The sequence below is a fragment of the Spea bombifrons genome, chromosome 12 (assembly GCF_027358695.1).
Source record: "Spea bombifrons isolate aSpeBom1 chromosome 12, aSpeBom1.2.pri, whole genome shotgun sequence".
Lineage (NCBI taxonomy): Eukaryota > Metazoa > Chordata > Amphibia > Anura > Pelobatidae > Spea > Spea bombifrons.
Window position 1 is genome coordinate 16331063 of NC_071098.1, and position 16803 is coordinate 16347865.

The 16803-nt window shown below is 45.2% G+C and overlaps 2 protein-coding genes across 2 annotated transcripts; one reads left to right on the top strand and one right to left on the bottom strand.

The window, feature by feature from the left end:
• On the bottom strand, positions 1-6904 carry DPAGT1 (dolichyl-phosphate N-acetylglucosaminephosphotransferase 1). Its single transcript, XM_053451982.1, has 9 exons — positions 6540-6904; positions 6072-6192; positions 4892-5105; positions 4603-4749; positions 3728-3812; positions 3372-3560; positions 3179-3266; positions 1421-1576; positions 1-357 (listed from the first exon to the last, which is right to left on the bottom strand). Exons 1-9 carry the CDS (start codon positions 6683-6685, stop codon positions 292-294), a joined length of 1212 nt encoding a protein of 403 aa, XP_053307957.1. The 5' UTR covers positions 6686-6904; the 3' UTR covers positions 1-291.
• Positions 6905-7074: 170 nt separating this feature from the next.
• C2CD2L (C2CD2 like) lies at positions 7075-16584 on the top strand. Its single transcript, XM_053451983.1, has 14 exons — positions 7075-7642; positions 10428-10523; positions 11152-11271; positions 11494-11601; positions 11720-11830; positions 11915-12017; positions 12453-12573; positions 12762-12826; positions 12919-13046; positions 13181-13352; positions 14296-14394; positions 14985-15118; positions 15216-15480; positions 15709-16584. Exons 1-14 carry the CDS (start codon positions 7391-7393, stop codon positions 15906-15908), a joined length of 1974 nt encoding a protein of 657 aa, XP_053307958.1. The 5' UTR covers positions 7075-7390; the 3' UTR covers positions 15909-16584.
• Positions 16585-16803: the final 219 nt, after the last annotated feature.

Genomic DNA, 16803 nt, shown 5'->3' on the forward strand with positions numbered 1-16803 from the left:
TTGCTTTACATATTTAAATATTTATGGTTTGCCTTTTTATATTCATTTCCAGAGTCTTTATACACATTGGTTACGTTCTAAAATAATCTTAAGGGCCTTTCTTAACATTTAGATGCCAACAGGACCAGAATCACCAGCAGTCCTTTCCCGTTTAACAGAGGCGCATACAGGCCTCCAAAGATTTAAAACCCAGTAGAGGCAGTCATGTGGGTTTGTCCTCCCCATGTAATATCCCTAGCAGCGGTGCTGTGCTTGTTTTCGCATGTCGCCCTAACACCATTCAGGTGAATGTCAAACATCATAGAAGAGCCGAACCAGCTGGTAACGGATCAGAAAGGCACAGCAACTCCCGACGACCTGCAAGATATTTTGCATACATTTAATAAATGTGTCCTGAAATCAGAAGATATGAAAATTCTAATTCTCATCTACCTTAAAGTAAGTCTGATGGTCTCTGCCTGTTTATTAGTGTATTTTATAATGCACACAATTATTTTTATTACTTCACAACATCCTTCATCCCAAGAGTTTGCGCTATCAATAATTATGATTAGAATTATGTTTCCTGCTAAGGATTTCACATCATGAAGCATCTAGTCCTTCAGCATTAGCAGACTACGCAAAATACTGCCAGAAAGTAAATACAGAAATAAGTGCCATAAAATACATAGAGCCAACACTTCCAACCACTCCAAACACAGCAAAGCAACAAAGTGACACCAGTGACCATGTACTGGTACCTAAAAGACAAATGGAAGATTGTAGTGATACACAAACACAATGTTTTACTGTACTAACTTATGAGGTATATCATTAGTATGCACGTTTCTGAGGCAAGCCATTACGGGGGGGGGGGGGATTCTGTTTTAATCAAAGGGGTTTATTCACAAAAAGGGGGAATGCTGCAATATCAGCTCCCTGACTTTCATATAAACTATAAAGGGTCAGCCCTACCACATAGTGAATGTTTCAATAACTAAGACTTATTTAACGTTGTTTCAGCGACTGATCCATGGATTACGCAGCGCCAGCTCAAACATTCTTGAATGCCAGGGCTGGCTCTTCATAAATCACAATGAAGTCAGTGATGTTCAGGTGAGCTCAGTGATGGTTACATCACACGTCTCATTTCAGTAGAAGCAGTGATGGGTACATGGTTGTAATCTATAGACCCCAAATACCCAAAAATCGTATTAGTTTCCTAAAACATGTGAATCAGGTGCAGCTCCATTTTTTTTCCAGACAGCTGCCAAATCATTTTGCACTTACCTTAGTTGTTTATCTTCCATGTTTGTCTTAGATAATTTCAGTCAGGGGTTAATTAGAATCCCCAGGAGTTAATGAATCAATCCTACACATGACTTTAAATCTTGTTGTCAGCTGTAACAGCAATAAACTCTTATGCCGCTTCCGGACTCACCTGGATGAGAAGCAGCAGCAATGTCAAGTTCCTCTCATGGGTTGGCCCAGTTAGCTTCAACACAAAGTTTATTAGCGTCATATTATTTATCTCCGTGAATTCTCCATCTTCACCCTGTTCCCGTTTGACATGAACTACACCCAGTGTTTCTGTGACCTGAAGAAGCAGGGTGGTAGTGTTAAATTCAGAAGCTAAAAATACATCAGACATTGCGTTGTTCTGTATATGGAACTCACAAGTATTGTGGCGTACAATGTCCAGTTACTGTCTACCAGACCCGGACTGGCCATCGGGCATTTGCCCGGTGGGTCGGGCCGCGCCAGGGCCGGATTGACTTAGGGGCTGATGGAGCTGCAGCTCCAGGCCCCTACCTTAAAATAGGCCCAGTCAGGACCGGATTGACTGGGCCTATGCGGCCTCTAAGGCCGCATTAACGCAGGGCATAAGCCCCTTAAGCCCGCCGCAACTGCGACCAGGTCCGCCACCCTAAGGAGCCAGGAAGCCCCCACCAGGGCCGGCCTTACGAGTGTGCGGCCGCACAGGATTTAAATTAAAACATCGGGGTTTTTATTTTTTTTTTTTTAAACTTTATTTAACATCCTCCATGTTAAATAAAGTTTTTGTTAACTTTATTTAACATGGAGGATGTTAAATAAAGTTAAAAAAAAGCCCCGATGTTTTAATTTAAGCCCTGTGAGGCCGCAGACCCCTAAGGCCGGCCCTGGTGGGGGCTTCCCGGCCCCTTAGAGTGGCGGACCCGGTCGCAGTTGCGGCGGGCTTAAGGGGCCCTGCGTTAACGCGGCCGTAGAGGCCGCATTGGCCCAGTCAGTCCGGTCCTGACTGGGCCTATTTTAAGGTAGGGGCCTGGAACTGCAGCTCCATCAGCCCCTAAGTCAATCCGGCCCTGCCACGGGCCCGGTCGTAGTTGCTGCTTGCTCCGGCAACAAGGTAAGCAGGGTGAGGGAGGGGTGTGCAGTGAGAAGGGGCAGAGGGGGGGTTAGATAGTGAGAAATGGGGAGAGGGGATAGATAGTGAGAGGGGGTACATAGTGATAAGGGGCAGATAAGATGAGGAGAGGGGGTAGTGTGAACGCATATGAGAATGAATGAATAAATGTGTGGATGAATTGTGTGAATGCGTATGACAATTAATGAATTCAGGTGTGGATGAATTGCTTGAATGATTTGTGAGACTGCATTAATTAATGTGTTAATGATTTGTGTGAATGAGAAAGTAAATGCAAAGATGGTACATGAAGGGTGGGCTTTAATAATAAATAAATAAATATGGGCTGCTCAGGCTTAAATGCCCGGGCCTATTTTTTGTCCCAGTCCGGGCCTGCTGTCTACGAATCCACATGACTGGAGCATCGCTTTCATTCAGTATGCGATGCGTCCATTCATATGGTCTTGTGAGACTTCCGGCATGGAAGGGGTGAATGGCCTTTCCCGAGGCAGTCTCGTGCACCGGGAACATCCGGGACGCGGCGTGCACACAGCTACTTGACGCTCCATCCAACTTTTCGGGACACTTTTTTCATGGCCGCATAAAATAAAATAAAATAACTGAAAAACAACATAATTTATGTAATTCTAATATAATATTTCACATTTGACATTATATTAGAAATTACATAAAATATATGAAGGGAAGCTGAATGCATGCCAAGATATTTACCTGAATTAGAGGGTTAAAAGTTACATCTACCTTAGGCCAAGCAAGGCGCTAGAATGAGAAATTCCAGAGAGGAAACAATACCTTTACGATGAAAGCACCAATTTCAGACAGTTCTTTTGTCTTGAACTTGGAGTAACTCATGCCCAGTTTTCCAGTGCCAGGATCAAGTCTGCAAGGAGAACGCCGGTTACGAGAGATAAAGGCATGGACGCATTTTATAGAAACACGAAAGAACCATTCTGAAATTCTATTCACCACATGCAAGGGTTTTTACCTTGGCAATCGGTGCCGTGGACAGGGGATGACATGAAACAGCTGTGGTAGAGAATACAGGAAGTTTAGCACTTGCGGAATGAAGAACAGCAGCATGGTTTTACTGAAGTGCCCCACAATGCCAACTACTGCAAACGTCATCCCAGCAAAGTAACAGAACGTGTCGCCAACGAAGACGCGGGATGGATACCTGAAAGAGGCAACCACCAAAAGGTAAATACGTACAGCTGATGTATGACGGTGTAACTCCTTTACCTGCCCACAAAACAATCTACAAGCCAAATGCCCATTTTCTACAAAAAAAAAATAGATTTCCCCATCAACACATGCTGGTATAACCCCAGACTTAGTTCTCACCAGTTATGGTACAGCAGCCCAAGAGTTGTGAAGAAGAACGGTATGAGGAAGTACAGAGAAAAGAGATGGTCGCTGTGGCAATCCCCTAGGAAAGAAGAGAAATGTTACACCATGCGCGCGGTAATGTAGATTTGGAATCTACAGCAGAAACTGGGGACATTTGGTGAATTTAAGACAAAACAGCACAGTTGCACCGACACCGAGTACACGCATGCGCGATGATGCCCTACACAAAAGCAACAGCGTGGCAGGAAGCACAATGTATTTAACGATTAGGAGAACATTATCAAGGTTTTCCAAATAATGGTACAAAAACACTGATGATGGAAACTTCATATTTTGTTTAATTTGCACAGTACCATTCAGGGAGCTTTTAGCGTATAAAGCAAATAATCCATAACAGATCTGCCCTTTTAAGGTTTTGCTATGAAGCCTTTTTCTGGCAGAGATATAATTGTAGCAAAACTGTACAGAATTAAAGAATTTGTTAAGGAAAGGTTCTTGACACTACAGCGCCAGCATGCATGTATGCCGCTGGATAGAAAGTGCTGTAGTATACATTACAATATGTCAACCCTTAATACATCTGAACATCCAGTCTTTTGTGAATGACAAGTGAATATGGTTTAGAATCTGCTTAATGTATTTGTACCAATTGAACAAAACCACAGGTAGTTTTCTTCCCTCTTTCGTTCAGAATCTTGGCTAAGATGGGGCCCGGGGCAGCCTGCAACCCCTTTTTCCAGTCTCCTCATAACGATTCAAAATAGCTTAGAAAGGGCCCTTCCGACCAGGACTGCACCAGGGCCCTGTGGTTTCTAGTTACTCCCCTGTTAGCGTGTCAATTAATACATGCAAGAGGAAGGCACACTTACCATTAAGCTCTGCAATATTAAAGATGATAATGGAGCCAGCAATGATTAAAGACTGACCGGCTTCCAGCCCATTGATTCCAGCAAGGATGTTGATGGCATTGGTGCAGAAGACAGCCAGCATGCCCATGTACACATAATACAAAAGACCTGGGGGATAGAATGATACGGCTCAAAATTCCCATTTACCAAGGAACGAGAATAGCGCTAAAGTTGACACGGAACCAGCGAGAAATCATCTCTAGAGCATTGCATTATTATGAAAGTTAAGCCATACGAGGGTCTTACTCACCCAAGTCCACGTGAAGCCCCAAGAGTGGTCTGAAAGGTTTGGGCACAACAATGGTAGTGTTACCAAACGTGGTGAAGTAGACCATAAGGAGAGGGAGGGAAGCCGCGGTTGGTAGCAGTAACTTGTGGCGCCAGCGAAGATTCAGGACATCATCCGCAAACCCCAGAAAGATCATGCAGCAAATTGCAAGGAGGGACCCAATGAGAGCCACAAACTGCATGAAAACAGATATATAGATTTACGTGTACATATTACTGGGGAGGAACAAGAATTACTTAATTGGAAACGGCAGCATGACACTCCCTGGCGCACATACATGTATCTGATAAACTGAGGCGCTCTCTTACTACGAGACGTGATACAGACATTTCCCGGTGAGAGGTTTCTTGGATTCTGTGCTGCCCACATCAGACGCGTTTCCCCGAGGGGGAGAATCCGTGTAGCCGGCGGGACTGATGCCCCAACTTACTTCAAAGTGGAAAAGGTAGAAAGTCCATGTTGGGACTACGCAGAGCATGGCAAGGAGCGGCTAGCTAGAGGAATGCCCTTTTCTGATCTTAGGACACACTGTTTTGTTCTCAAGAAAAGAACCTGCCCTGGGAATTAACGTAACACGCTACTGAAACCCGAGACACGCGCCTGCGGGCACCGCGAACAACGGGCAACTAAAGCAGCCCCATGTGAAGCAGCCAGTCATGTGATCACATGCATTCAGGTGACAAAGATGATATGTGTAAAACCCTTGGTCATGAACGGGTTAACCAATAACTCAAACATTTTTATATGTTGCGGATTCTTAGAACCAGTTAGTCTTTCCGATATTAACCTAAAAGCTGTTCGAACTCAGCACAGAATCGGCACGTTTCACATCAGATCTCTTGATGCATGAATAAGAACGATGAATTGGCGGTGAGGTGCACGGCAGGAATAACGTCTTCTTAGCATGAGACGAGTGTTAGTGAATAGACTACGCGTGCACGTAATACACAGTAAAAAGAAAACCAACCTAAAGAATTAGAAAGTAAAAAGTGATTAAAAAAGAGCTCGCAAGATGTCCGACTGCTTCTATCCGTCTGCGTTCACAGGCGGTAAACTACACCTTAATCATGTGAGGGAACCTAGAAAGGTGCCGAGGGATAAGAAAGCAGAACACAGGGCAAAGAAAAAAGGCGGCAAATACCTCATGGTGAGGAAACTCTCTGCACTCGTCTTCCACAAAACACCCAAGAAACGGCACAGGAATGAAGCAGAACAGGACAAGAAGGAAGACAACTCCGCTGATGACTCCTTGTGCTTCCGGGCTGCAGAAACAGTGACAACCACGCTAAGAGACGGCACGCGGGTGACATTTCCAACCGCAGAGCGCATTAAAGTGCGCCCACGCAGGAGGTTTGTGTCAGAGCCTAATGACAGTACTGATTATATATATATATATGTGTGCACGTGTTTATATGTGTATATATATTATATGTTCCATGTTCAGTGTTAAATGTAGCGCACAAGCCCTGCGTATAGCGTGACATGTGTAAAATGTTACCACTTTAAAAGTGACAGGGCCAGTCCATTGGTTACCATGGTGATAAGACCACTACTGTATTTAAACGAGTAGCGCATACACGCTGCACAGTTCGTACGCGGCGTCCCTTACATCATCTCTTTGCTCTTCTTGTTCATATCCGTTCCGTACAGTCTCGCCGCTATAAAGTGCTCTTTGAAAGCCGGGATAAATGTAGCGGTGGCCAGTCCGCCCAGCACCGACCCAGCCAGGTTTACCAGCAGCGGGAGACCCGGCATGTTTCCAGAGCAATATTCTTCCTGTTTCTCCCCGGACCATGATCACTGTGACACTGCCTCTCCAATGTATTGCCTCCACGTGTTCTGAGTGTTGATTGGAGGATACAGCGAAGGATGTGACGTAATTTAAAGACGCACGAACATAAAATTTATCTAGGATGCTTATGTAATGTTTTTACACTTCATATTAACTGAAGTATGATGACATGTAAAAGTAAAACAGTTAGTTAGTTAGTGCCCTCCCCCCAGCACCGGCAGCGGCGGGGTAAAGCGGGGAAGAGAATACGGCCCTCATATTTAAAGTGTTAACTATAGCTCGCGGAGGATCATGGGATTTATGCATCTGGAAGGACCATCAATCTCTGTTCTCCGGTTCTCCTTCGGTATAAACGCGGTGGGCGGGGCTTCTCGGAGGGCGGGGCCGTGTGGAATAGTTCCGGGAAGAGCTGACGTGAAATTTAAAGACACAGTGTGACAGGTCGCTGACAGGAGCGGCGATGCTGTCTGTGCAGCAGGGGGATGGCGTAGAGGAGACAGGCGAGCTTTTGTGATGACAGCCCCGGGTCCTCGCTCTGAGATACGGATCCGGTTTTCACCGCACTTGTATCCATATTTCCTCTGATTATAGAGTCCCCGGTATACACGATCCGTGCCCAGTAGCTACGCGATAAACTGCACTGATCGCTGCCGCTCGTTAGGAGGGTGATGGAGCGCTCCCCGGCCGAGGCTGCCCTGTTCGGGCTACCGGAATTGCAGTTCGCCGCCTTATTACTGCTCTTTGCGGCCTCTCTCATCACAGTCCTGGCTTGGCTATTTCAAGTGACCAGGGGATCTCCTCGCCCTCCTCCGCCTGGTGCCCGCGCCCTGCTCACCGCTCTGTGCGGCTTCCCATCCATCAGAGAGAGCTGGAGCAGAGCCTGGGCCCGAGCTCTCAACCGGGAGGCGTCCCGAAGCCGGGTAAGAACCTCTTACACCACCCGCTTTCTGTCTCTGAAACGACCAGCTAGTCTGCCCGTTCTTCCTGATGGAAAGACTCGGACCTTAATCGGTCCTGGATTCACGAGCCATACCATATGTTCCTTCACTGTTCTAAGCCTCTACTGGTAGGCTGTTCCACCTATCTACCTCCTCTCAGTAAAGTGAAACTTCCTTTCATTAATATACATGCTTGTTGTGTATTACAGAGAAGCGGTTATATTTCTACATTTGGTAATTACCTTTGTGTGGGAGTATTTCATCCCACATATAGGAACCCCAGCACGCGTGTATTGTACACGTGTTAAAGAGGCCTGCGGCTTTCTTATGGCTTCAGCTGTGCGTTGACGTGTTATGCGTGCATTATTATTATTAAGCGCCAACAGATGACGCAGTGCTGTACAATTTGGTTGGGGCCGTTAACATGCGTAACAAACATACATGAATACATCGAGACCCGTCAGGAGAAGAGACCCGGCCTTAAAGTACTTTATACAATCCTCCAGGCAGGAATGGTGGGCTTATGGGGCACCTGGCTTACAATCTAAGTTGTAATACATGCATAGCCTGTGTTTGTGCGCGCGCACGCCATACACGCATGCATACAGACAGATGCACTCGCCATACACGCATGCATACAGACGGATGCACTCGCCATACACGCATGCATACAGACGGATGCACTCGCCATACACGCATGCATACAGACGGATGCACTCGCCATACACGCATGCATACAGACGGATGCACTCGCCATACATGCATACAGACGGATGCACTCGCCATACACGCATGCATGCATACAGACGGATGCACTCGCCATACACGCATGCATACAGACAGATGCACTCGCCATACACGCATGCATACAGGCGGATGCGTGTGCGTATGTAGATGATATTCCCTGGTGTCTGCGGTGAAGTCTGTGAAGCTCCGTATTACATCGTTAAACCGTCCGCCATGAGCAGTGTTGTTGCGTGCCGTAAGCATGTGCAGCCGGCCGCTTTCTGCTTCCCTTTTTATATACGTTTATTTTTATTTATTTTTTTTACCTGTGATTCCTTACCTTCTTGATTAACCCCATGCGTGCCAACGAGCGCGGACCGGCTACGTGGGTGTACGGAACACGCAGGCTGGCGGTCAGAGGCGCTGGATTTCTGGCCTCTGCGTGTTATTTGTATAGATGCCGTGTGTTGCCGGATTTACGCGTTTGAGATATGACGGGGACCCCTGAGGTTTCTGCGTTATGTAACAAGAGCCTCGCTCACAAGCTTACAGTCTACGTGACGTTTACACTTCAGCGATGACATCACGACGCGTGACCAGGGGATCTTTGTATCAGAATGGAAAGCGCTTGTAGACGTGATTCCGAGCTCTTTGTCTTTTTGCACGTTGCGTGTCGCCTGGGGTTGCGTGTCGCCTGGGGTTGCGTGTCGCCTGGGGTTGCGTGTCGCCTGGGGTTGCGTGTCGCCTGGGGTTGCGTGTCGCCTGGGGTTGCGTGTCGCCTGGGGTTGCGTGGCCGCAGACTGATGATGCTGAATAAAACGATTTCTCTTGGCGACAGGTTTTGTTTGCAGGGCGTGTCCGGCTGCCACCTGTCTGCCTCGTTTGCCGATGTATTTGGTTAACAAATTAAACTAAGTTCTCCTGACGCCGCGTGTTTAAGACAACAACCCCCCCCCCCAAGCGTGTGCTGTGGATCCGGCACCCGGCCCACAATCGTGTGTTTATTTTCATATATTTACATTTGTATCCCCCCCGGCGGTATCTATCACCACTAGGAAAATGTCCGAGTTATAAAATGATTTCACAAAATGCAACGTTTATAAAGTACGGGTCGATCCGTGAAATATTTGCCGGATATAAATGATCCGTTTCCTAAAGAATTGGACGTGAGTCCGTTTTATAAGCGGATCGACGAATGCGTTCAGTTATCGGGAAATCACGTTAATCGATAATTACATTAATAATTGGGGAAAACAATTGGTTCAGTGCTAGGCCTAAACTCAACCCAGACACACACCCGTGATACGGCATACTGTGACAGCTGCACACATCTAACACACGCCAACACCAAACACTAACACAAACTAACATACATGTACTTACACACACTAACACCATACAGTAACTCAAACCAACATACATGCACAAACACATACATGCATTGAGCAGATTCATGCGCAGCTATTAGGAACCGATAAAAACAAAATAGTGCCAGCCTGGTCCGGGTAAAACTTGAAGCTTTATTTCCGCGTCATTAAAAGTGTGAGGAGAGCGGAGTCTCGCACGTTTCGCCTCGGGCTCAATCAGGCGCTGTTTGGTTTTTATTGGTTCTCTATGAGGTGCGTGTGAATCAGCTCTTTTTGCTTTGTGATAGCTGGCAGCTATGGCCGGATTTTGTTGCGGTAACGGCAGCCGGGGATTGGTTTAGGTAGCTCCGGTGGCGCATGCAGGTTAGTATAATGTTGGAATTCATGCGCGTTCGATTTACTCTGTCTGATAAGAACCGTTCTGCCCGTTTAATCTGCCCATTTGTCCGGTCCTGTTTATATCATCTCTGTGTTTTTTTTTACATGTATACATTTATATGTGTGATTATTTTACATGATTCCTGGCGCCACTTGTTCCGTTGATATGGTGGGGAGGTTGCCTCCAAGCTTAGTTTGTTATATCATTGTTTTGGTACGTTGTAAAGTTCCAAATAGTGACTGCAACATTGTTTCCCCCCCGATTTGTTTTAACTTGCACCCGTACTGTTTCTCAGGGCTCGGTACAGCTCCTGTTTGAAGAGAGTGCTGCGCTCCAGCCCGACACTCACATCTCTCGGGTGACCTGCACCAACCAAGCCGACAGCAACATGGTAAGAGAACGCTTCGTGGAGATCACCCCCCCGCCTAACATACTGTAATAACCTCATGTTACAGAACACGTTAAAGCCCCAAAAAAATCTGACATGAAATGGAGCGTTTTGGGAGGTTTATTGACTTACCGTCCGTTTCATTGGGCTGGAAAAGTTTCGGGACATGGAGTTTATTATCGAGTCCTAAAACAGCTCAATTATATTTGTATATATGATGTATGTATGTATGTAAAGGTGTGTGTGTGTGTGTATGTATATATATGTGTGTATATATATATATATATGTGTGTATATGTATGTATGTTGCAGGATTAGGTGATGGTTTTGTTAACTTGATCAGTTAAAGCAGGAACTTAATTTTTTATCTGTGAGCGTTCAGGGAATCACCTAAAGTACTTTCCACCGCTGTGTAGGTTGAAGGCTTTTACTCCGGATGCATCTTCTCTCTACCTCCCCTTTTGATTCTTACCTGATGTACAATTAAAAGCCAACGTTGGCCAAGGGACAAACATTTGGAACATAGAGTTCTATAAAATCATGTATATAACGGTAAACATACTGAGACCTGTACAAACCGCGGGGCGATGGACATGAAGTGAAGTTTTCAGACACCGTCGGTCTCTTGCAGGTGTTTCTTTGCAGTCTTTCGGCTGATGCTGTCAGGTTCCCGGTCTCTGTGACCCAGGAGTCTCCTGCTGCTGTGTCTATGGACACCTATCAAGTCTCCCTCACGTTAAAACATGCGCAGGTCAGTGGAGTACAGGGGATGTCAGCCGTTGCTTCAGTGTCTTTTTATTTATGTGGTTTAAACATATAATAACTCTTGGTTGGTCTGGATTGCGTGTCATAACGTGGCTGTTTAAGTCTCTTCTTTCTGTCCGTTCGGAATGTCTCCGCATTCTCGTGAAGGACAAGTAATAATTTTTTATTCCCGCATAAAGCATCATCATTCTCTTTCCTACATCATCAGATGGAGGTGAGACTACAGGAGCTTCCTCAGGAGGGTCTTCTCGTGTCCTGGGGCTTTAGGGAGCGCCCTGATTTGATGCTTGATGTAACCCCTAGGCATTCACAGCAGGTGAGTGGCCATGATGGAGTTTAGCTACGAGAAGCAATACGTTGTATTTTCGCCCAGGTTATGGGCTTTTCTGAAATAATGAATGAGGTCTTGTGTGTGTTTTTGTTTACGTTCGCAGAGCAATGAAGGTGGTGCAGATCTTTGCACAATTAAGGATCTTATACAGGATGCGCTCATCAGCGCTCAGCCTTCCATGGTATTCAACCTAAAGTCTAGCGATGGTGATACGGTAAGAGCCGTTACATTTTCACCACAGCCCTGTTTCGTGTTTCTCTGCCGTTCTTAACGTTTGCATCATCTGTATATCATACAGGGTATCCGCGACCGACTGCTTAGAGGATCCCCATGCCAAGCGCAGAGCCCAAAGCTTCTGGTTCGCCAGTTGCGTCTTCTGGATTTCATCTTGTCAGAGACCGGTGTGTTGCGTCTTCCACCGCCTTGTCTGTTGCCTGCTGACTCTTGTGTGCATTTGTATTGCCCTTATTTCAAACTTTAACTCCTTCATAACCTCACAACCATACTATCCCACCCACAAAATAGGGGTCAACATTACTCTTTGGAAATAATAGTATGTCCACCCCCTGCATGAATAAACCCAGTTCTTGAAGGGGTTAGTCCTGAAATGTGGTAAATGGTGCTGAGGTGAATGCCCTGGGTGTTTGGATAGTTTTAATTTTGCTTTTATCAATATGTTTTTTGGTATGTATGAAGCTTCCAGATACGGCCCTCACTCATCTGTAAAACGGTGTGAATGAATTCGATGGCAGATAAGAACCATTCAGTTCTCACAATGTTATATTGTCGATCGCTGAATTCTAAATATTGGTTGTAACCGCTCTATGTTGTCTTAGAGGTAGAATTGAAGTGTGAAATAGAACTGGACTCTCCTCTGCAGCGCAAGGAGACCCGCAGCGTCCGAGCGCAGTCCAAAGAGGAGGCCTGCAACCTCTCGTGGAGTGAAGAGATGACATTGTGAGCAGCTTCAGGTGTAAGGGGGACACGTTATTTGTGGAAGGTCTGAGGGTACAATAGTGGATCCCATTTAAAGGCTGTAACATAATAATGATTCTAATGATTTTACATTTTTTGAAATAAACCACGGCGGGGCCTTTGGTGATACGGTAGCCTCGTGGTCACGGTCCTTTTTACCTCCTTCACAGTGATCTTACGTCTGAAAGTAAAGAGCTGTCTTTGAGAGTCTGGCAGCTGGGGACCAACGGGGACAGTAAGTCATGAGAATTGTTATTGGTTTCATTTATGTACATCTTGTGAAACATAAAAATCAGTTTGTATTGATGCTGTCCTTTCTCCGGACAGATATAGTGCTGGGATACATCACGGTTCCTTTGGTATCGCCAAGCAGAGAGCTCTGCGGGAAGCACGTTTACCCTCTGATTCTAAGCGGCCCGCTGTCTAAAGTCACAGCGCCAACAGTCTCTGTGGAGGTGAGGATCGCTAAATTCCAAAGACTGCGTATTTTAACCCGGAATAGAAGTCTGTTGTTTCTTCTTGATGTGCAAATGTCAGGGCCATGAGTGTGATTTCATAGGCTCCATACTTCTCTGTTTTGCTATAATAGTTTCTGCTCCCGGAGCCAGCCTTATCACGCTCTACATTGGGAGCCCCAACTCCGAGACTTAACATCACTCCAACTAAGAAAGTGGAGATGGACCGTACTGTTATGCCAGATGGCACCATTGTGACAACTGTGACCACTATTCAGTCTAGACCCAGACTGGACGGCAAGATTGGTAAGAAGCCACTTCCAACTTAAAAGCAAGGTGGAGGGTTATAGTCCCAATCAGCTGGGGAAGGTTGTCGTCACGTTTATTAAAACTCGCCTTTCATTGATTGCTCTTACGAAGCGAATATAGATTCTCATATCTTGGACTACCCATATTCCATCATATAAGGGACTATTGTATGGTGGAATACGGGTAGTCCAAGATATGAGACTATAACCGCTTATTAAGGGCAATGCCTAGTTAAACCCTCAGTATTATAACCACTTACTGAAGAAGGCATTACCAAGCTACTGATTTTTCTCCTTGCATTTTTGAAACAATGGCCGAAATATATATGGCATAAAATAATTCATTACTATACACTTACACACTGTGTAAAGATAGAATGGTGGCCCTTTCTTCGCTATTGTCAGATCTCTCTTAACCCCTGTGTTACATTCAGCCTGCTGGGCAATCATAGTGCGCGTGGGGGAGAGAAAGGGGAGTGGGTCAGTGAAAGAGACTAGAGGTCCGGCTATGGCGGTTGGGCTTATATGAAAGGTCCGGTCGCATCACACTGATTGCACCGTGCATCCCTGAGCGTGAGCGACAGTCCCCGTGGTCACAAGGCTTTTACATATAAAGATTATTATAAAGATTTACCTAGAGCCCGTTGAGTTTGTATCACAATGCTCGTGTGAAGCTTACCTTTAAAATCGGGTGCAAACACTGAGCTGCGGAGTCGATGGTGCTATAAATAAATAATTGCGATATCCGAAGTGACTTAACAATGCGTGCTGCCAGAACATCAATCAGATTTAACTCATTCATTCAATATGATGGCTAGGAGAGCAAGGATAACCTCTTGTGTAGTGGTTGGAACTCATTTGTATTTACATGATTTTCTATAATCGTCTCCTCCAAATGTATTATTATCACTGCTTCCCATACGGCTCATTCTCTGCCCTAGACTCTCCATCCAGGTCCCCGTCAAAGGTTGAAGTGACTGAAAACAAGCCCGTTGTCCTGCGGCGCACATGCTCCATTGGCTCCTCGCCGAGCGGAAGCGGTAAGTGCTTCTGCTCATCCTCACGGGATTGTAAGATGAGTGAAAACATCTGATGTTAGAAAGCTGGTTATCCATGTTAAGAGTAGGAAATGTTTTATAAATGGCAGAAGGAAAAGCCATGCTTGGGACATGCATCGGCTCGATCTTGTATAAAAATAAAGGCCTCTGTGTCCCTGAAAACATATATAATTTGAATGAAAATGATATAGTGGCCTGTCTTTATTTAAAATGCATTCTTATAAATAATAAAACTCTTCCCAGGCCTAGATGTTGCTGCCCTATTTCTGCAGCTCCCCTCCTCCTTTGTAATCGGACCTTTCTTGCCACTGTTTGGCGCATGCACAAGGGAAATGCGTACGGGAGATTCTGCGGAATCCCTTGAATCCAAAAGGGACACCGACAATATGAATCAATGATGTCTGCCCCACTACCTTTATTTTGTGATGCCATATGGACCTACAAGTGTGTACAACACTTCATCACCTTCTGCCATTTACAGTTAAACTGCACGTGTCATGCATTCTAAGCACATACGTGCACATGTGTATGAGACGCTTTGTGTATATTCAATTTTTGTTGTCTTTCTGCAGGTGGTTCTCCAACTTCTCTCAAGTTGGATCCAGTGGCTGAGACTGCTATTAGGCAACTGACAGAACCAAGTAATAAGCCGACCAAGAAGACTCCCACAAAACGCAGTACTCTGATTATTTCTGGAGTCTCCAAGGTGAAGCGGCGTCCATAAATAAAAGGCTTGTGTTACGGGCAGATTCTAGACACGGATCTCTACATTCACTGACATTGCATCTTCCCTCTCTTTCCAGGTCCCAATCGGGCAGGATGAGATGGCGCTCTCTCTTGGGTATGCAGCCTCTATGGATGCTTCATTGCAAGAATATCCTGTAAGTTCCAATGATCCTGTCTTGGAGGCATCTGATCAACTGCCTTCTGAGGTGACGCCACCTTTTGGGCCAGACACTGATGACACCACACGATCAGATATCTCAGATCGACCTTCTGTAGAGGACCTTGAGTCTGAAACGGGATCTACTGGGGCTTTGGAGACACGAAGCTTAAAGGATCATAAAGGTGAGATGTTTGGAGCATGTGGAGCGGTGCATGATGGTTCACCTGTCTTGCATTCTGCCTATTGTCTGGTTTTTTTGGTTTTTGTTTGTATTTTCCTGATTTAGGATTATACTTAGGAAATGTGTTTGGGGTAAGTTATGTGATGTCTGTGGTAGATTGTCTCAAGTTCCTCCCAGATCTCTCCATTGTTTACTGGGAAATTTCAAAGTGTGATCTGTTCTGTTTCAGTGGGATTCCTCCGCAGTGGTACAAAAATGCTCTTCCGTCGGCGCCATCGTGAACCAGGCCTTAGTCAGTCACATGATGACCTGACAGATGCTGCCTCTCGCAAAAAAAACAGCTTTCCCCGGCGATTGCTTAAACGATTTTCTTTGAAGACCAAGTCCAAGCCTACTGTGAATGGAAGTGCCCAAGGGGCGGAAAAATGATAGGTGCCAACCCAGAATTGAGGTTTCTCCTGTCTACCTCTAGCCCGACCCAGCATGAACAGGTGTACCCACTTTCCAAAACTGATGCTGGACTCTGCCTGTGAGTGACGTGGACAGAAAGCAAATGTGGCCAGGAGTCTAAACTAAGAGTGCATGAAGGAAGTTAACTCTTTGAAGCCGAACTTTGATGTAGGAATATGTAAGGTGCTAGTATGTGAGACATTCAGGGATGGTGTGATCCTTAAACTTGAGATAGATATGGAATTCTTCTTCTTCTGTATGTGACTTTTTCTGTATAGACAGAACAGCACCTATTTAAATATGAAATCTTCTGTCTTTTTCATTAATTGCTTAGAACCTTATACAGCTCTGCTTCCCAAAGCGTGTGTTTACTTTTAGGAAAGCTGCTAAATTACTTTTTTTTTTTAACTTACAGACCATCATGGGAAATTCCGCTATATCTACATTTCTGATAAGCGTTTTAATATCTCTGGAAGTGGATGAGTTAAGAAGTGTTATTTATTTATGAAGGCATTTTGTTATTTAAGAGATAACTGTGAGATGTGTCCTTTACGCGACATCTCCCATATCTGGTTTCTTACGGATATATAAAAATTAGGCGTTAAAACAATTACTCCTGGTACGTAATGCTTTATAGCTAAATCAAAAGTGAAAATGTCATTTATTTAAAGTTGCTGAGGGGTGAACAAATACTTCATGTACCAAGAAACTTGATTTGTCTTTCCTTTTTTTGACTGGGTAGAAAGGTGATGAGTGATGTCATGGCCACAAGTTTGATGCCGCTAAGGATGGATCGAAGCAATGTGACTCTTTATAGACCAAGCTTGTAAATATGTAAATGACCCTCTATTTATAAACCTGATCCCACTTGTTT